The following is a 3,687-nucleotide window of genomic DNA, read 5'->3' on the forward strand; positions in this document are numbered from 1 at the left end:
ATCAAGAAATATTTTTGTTGATAACACAATGGGCAGTGATTTAAATACAGAAGACACTAAAATTCATCCCTTTCGAATCAATTCAAAGGGATTCAAATATAACATCAAGTGACTTAATAGTACCAGTGACTGTTGTTATTAAATCTGGATATTATTCTTTTATCAATGACATAATTTAGTTTACAAAATGGTTGTTTAAAATACCATTAAGTAAAGTACAATACCACACCCGTTACTATGACAAAATACCCAAATGAACAACCACCAATTATCACAAGTGGCGTCAAAATTCAAATATATTCACTTCTCCCATTGAACTCGATAACCAACAAAGCATAATATGAAAAAATCCAAAGTTCAAAAAGGAAGTTCATCCAAGTGTGTGATTTAAATAAATTGTATAACTAAATTGACTTGGGTATTTTTGGCGCAGATTCAAATTCTGAGATCTATGTTGACGACAAGCGTTTTCGTGTCACATAATACCCAAATTACGAATACACTGATACAACACACCAAACAGAAAAAATATACATATTACCACCAATTGATACAACTGCTCACACCAAATGTGACTGGATTTTACATCCAAAGAACAGAAATTCTATGTGGCAATGAGTCGACTTTTAAAAGTGAGAAGAGTGTAAATAAATAATATTATTAACTCTATAAGAACGATTCCAAATACCAGTCACTATCAATTCGATTCGATTGTACCGCACCGACACGGGATGACAGGGCATATTTTATAATCAGACGTAATTTAAAAATTGGAAAAGTCAACGCTATTGAAGAGTCTGGTGCCATGTGGAATCCTGTGCTTCAGCAGCCAAACTATACATACAGAGAAAATATGTGGACTGCATACACACCAGACAAGACTGGGAGAACATTTTATCATGCAATTGAAAAATTAGATGAATATGCAAAATATGACTATGTGTGGATGAGTAGGTATTAGCTCATCTTTTCACAAGACCAAGTCGTAAAAGGATAATTCGATAAAAACAATAAAACAATCAAAATTGATTGAAGAGTTGAATGAAGAAGGTGAGTATTTTATCGATTATAAAAAGAAAAAACTGTATACCTATTTGCCTGTTATAGTTGATAAATTGTGGATATTCAAAAGCACTTTATTTTTAATTAATGTCGACACGTTCAATGGTTTGACTATTGAGAATATTATATTTGAATATACACGAAAAGACATGATAAACAATTATTCATCTACAAACAATGTAATCAGAAATTGCGCATTCAGACATTCGGGTTGAAAAGTATTTATTTATATAGAAACCATTCAACAATAACAAAAACATAATTTTGATATTGGGGATGAGGGGGTTTTGATGAGATGTGGTTTGCTGTTTTTGTTTCTTATAGTTATATTTAAAAATATATTATAACAATTAATATGAAAATTATAATGAAAAAAAATGTGAGTATAATTTCTAAAAATGATAATTGATGGATTGTAATATTATGAATCAATTGAAATTAATTTTCAAATAACAATAAGGAAACTTCAATTCATTATATAGGGGAGAATGCTATCTGACACATAACTATGCGAACACAACATCACAAGTTTTTTTTACTTTTGTTTCAGCTTTTTCTATTGGCATTGTTGGTAATTACATGAAGCACAATTGTGTAAAATACAATCCCCACTTGGGATATGCACACAATGGTGTTTAATTAGAGATTGCATACAATGAAGCCAGAAACATACATACCTGAGCTTCAGATTGTGGTGCATTATATTCTGAAGAACATTAGGTGTATTCAGGTAATGTTATCAAACGCGATTTTCTCCACAACTCCACAAGATACAGTCAGCCATATTTTAATGTCATTGGAATTTACTTAGACGACAACCTCTCAAAGCAAACAGTCTACCAAAATATCGTTTTTAATTTTGTAGGCCATTGTATTAATAATGAACTATACCTTAACTTGCACACCTTGGGGAGTCACTTTATGTAAAAAATATAATTGAATTGTTTTTATTGCAAATACTATCATAATAGTTAATGGTTATTATACAAAAATTATTTACAATATTTAATAATTAATTTATATAAATATTAAAAATAAAAACATTGGTTTAAACTAATTACTAAGTTTTTTGGTATTCAAATCGCAATAATAATTATCACCATCCAAAGTCTTTTTCCCGATTTCACAGTTTTCACATTCAGGAGGAGTCATTTCCACATCAACGAATTGACTAGAAGAACAATGAAGTTTAAGCACATCATTGTTACCAAATTTGGAAGACAAATAATTGTCTGTTACGAAAATTTTCAAATCCTTTTTAAATTGAGTAACAGGAAGTACTTTTGGTTGTCTTTTTCCATGGTAAAATAAATTTTTTTGTGATTGAAGAGAATCCAAAAGTTGTTCAATATTGCCATATAAATTTAAAGATTCCAGTTTATCACAATCCTCAAAAGCACTCTTTCCAACATATTTTAAATTTTCCGTGCCAACAACAAGTGAGAGACTTGAACATCCAGCAAAGGTTCCTTCTGGCATTTCGATATTACCTCCAAAATCCACAGTATTTAATTTCAAACATTTTTCAAAAACTGAATACATTAATTCCGTTTCAGGTACTTTAACTGAAGTTAATTGTGTTTCAGAAAAAGCTTTGCTTCCAATATGAGTAACACCATTGCCAAATTTAATCGAAGATAGTTTAGTTCGTTCAAATGACATTTCCCCATAATATGTCACTTTTTCCGAACCAATCAAAATCTCAAGACTTACACAATTACTAAACGTATAATCCGGAATTTCAGTAATTCCTCCAAAATCAACAGACTTCAAATTTTTGCAATCTTCAAAAACACTTGTATGGAATCCTTGTTTTGGTTTGTCTCTGGGAAGAATCACAGTTTCTATTTTTGTGTTTTTGAAGGCTTCATACCCGATTAACTGAACATTATTCCCAAATGTCAAAACTCTTAAATTGCTGTTCAAAAATGCACCATCGCCAAAAAACGTAATATCTGACAAATCACCTACAAACTCAAGTGATGTGCATCCTTCAAAACAACTTTCTGGTATATTTTGAACTTTATGTACATCTATAATTACAAGCGAATGACAATTTTTAAAAGCGTTTGATTCCAATGAAACAATTCCACCATAAGATGTTACTGATACCAATTTTGTTGCACTCTCAAACCCGAATGTTCTTATTTCTAAACCATTCTTCCCTTCATATTCAATACTTGTGATTTGATCATTGTTCTGAAATCCAAACATACAAATTGCTGGTGGTGCATCAGATTTGATGACAACTTTTCCTTTACATGGATCATCTCCATCTAAGACACACTTGTTATTTTCATCAATTTTATAACATTCCGAGCCAAAGGAAAAACAGACAAGACAATGTAAAATGAATAAAAGTATCATGTTGTGATTATACAGTTTTTGAAATGTAATACGTTTGTTTGTTGTTTGACTTCAAAAAAAAATTGTTATTTTTATTAAAAATAATTTAAAAACAAAAATAAGTTTATGTTATTCTTTTTTTTAACTTATTCTAATTGTAAAAAATGTTTCATAAACATTATACATATAAAAACATCAAACAATTCTATTAGAGTACTTTTTATTGATAATAAACTATTAAATTAAATATCAAACCAATTTTGGTAATTATCAAAAACA

The 3,687-nt window shown here is 29.6% G+C and overlaps 1 protein-coding gene across 1 annotated transcript; it reads right to left on the reverse strand.

The window, feature by feature from the left end:
• Positions 1-2,115: 2,115 nt before the first annotated feature.
• On the reverse strand, positions 2,116-3,429 carry EIN_338020 (hypothetical protein; the record flags this gene model as incomplete). The annotated part of the gene is made up of 1 exon (XM_004183471.1): positions 2,116-3,429. The coding sequence occupies one exon, from the start codon at positions 3,427-3,429 to the stop codon at positions 2,116-2,118; it is 1,314 nt and encodes a 437-aa protein (XP_004183519.1).
• Positions 3,430-3,687: the final 258 nt, after the last annotated feature.

Source organism: Entamoeba invadens (assembly GCF_000330505.1).
Source record: "Entamoeba invadens IP1 unplaced genomic scaffold scaff_1105074726289, whole genome shotgun sequence".
Taxonomy (NCBI): domain Eukaryota; phylum Evosea; order Mastigamoebida; family Endamoebidae; genus Entamoeba; species Entamoeba invadens.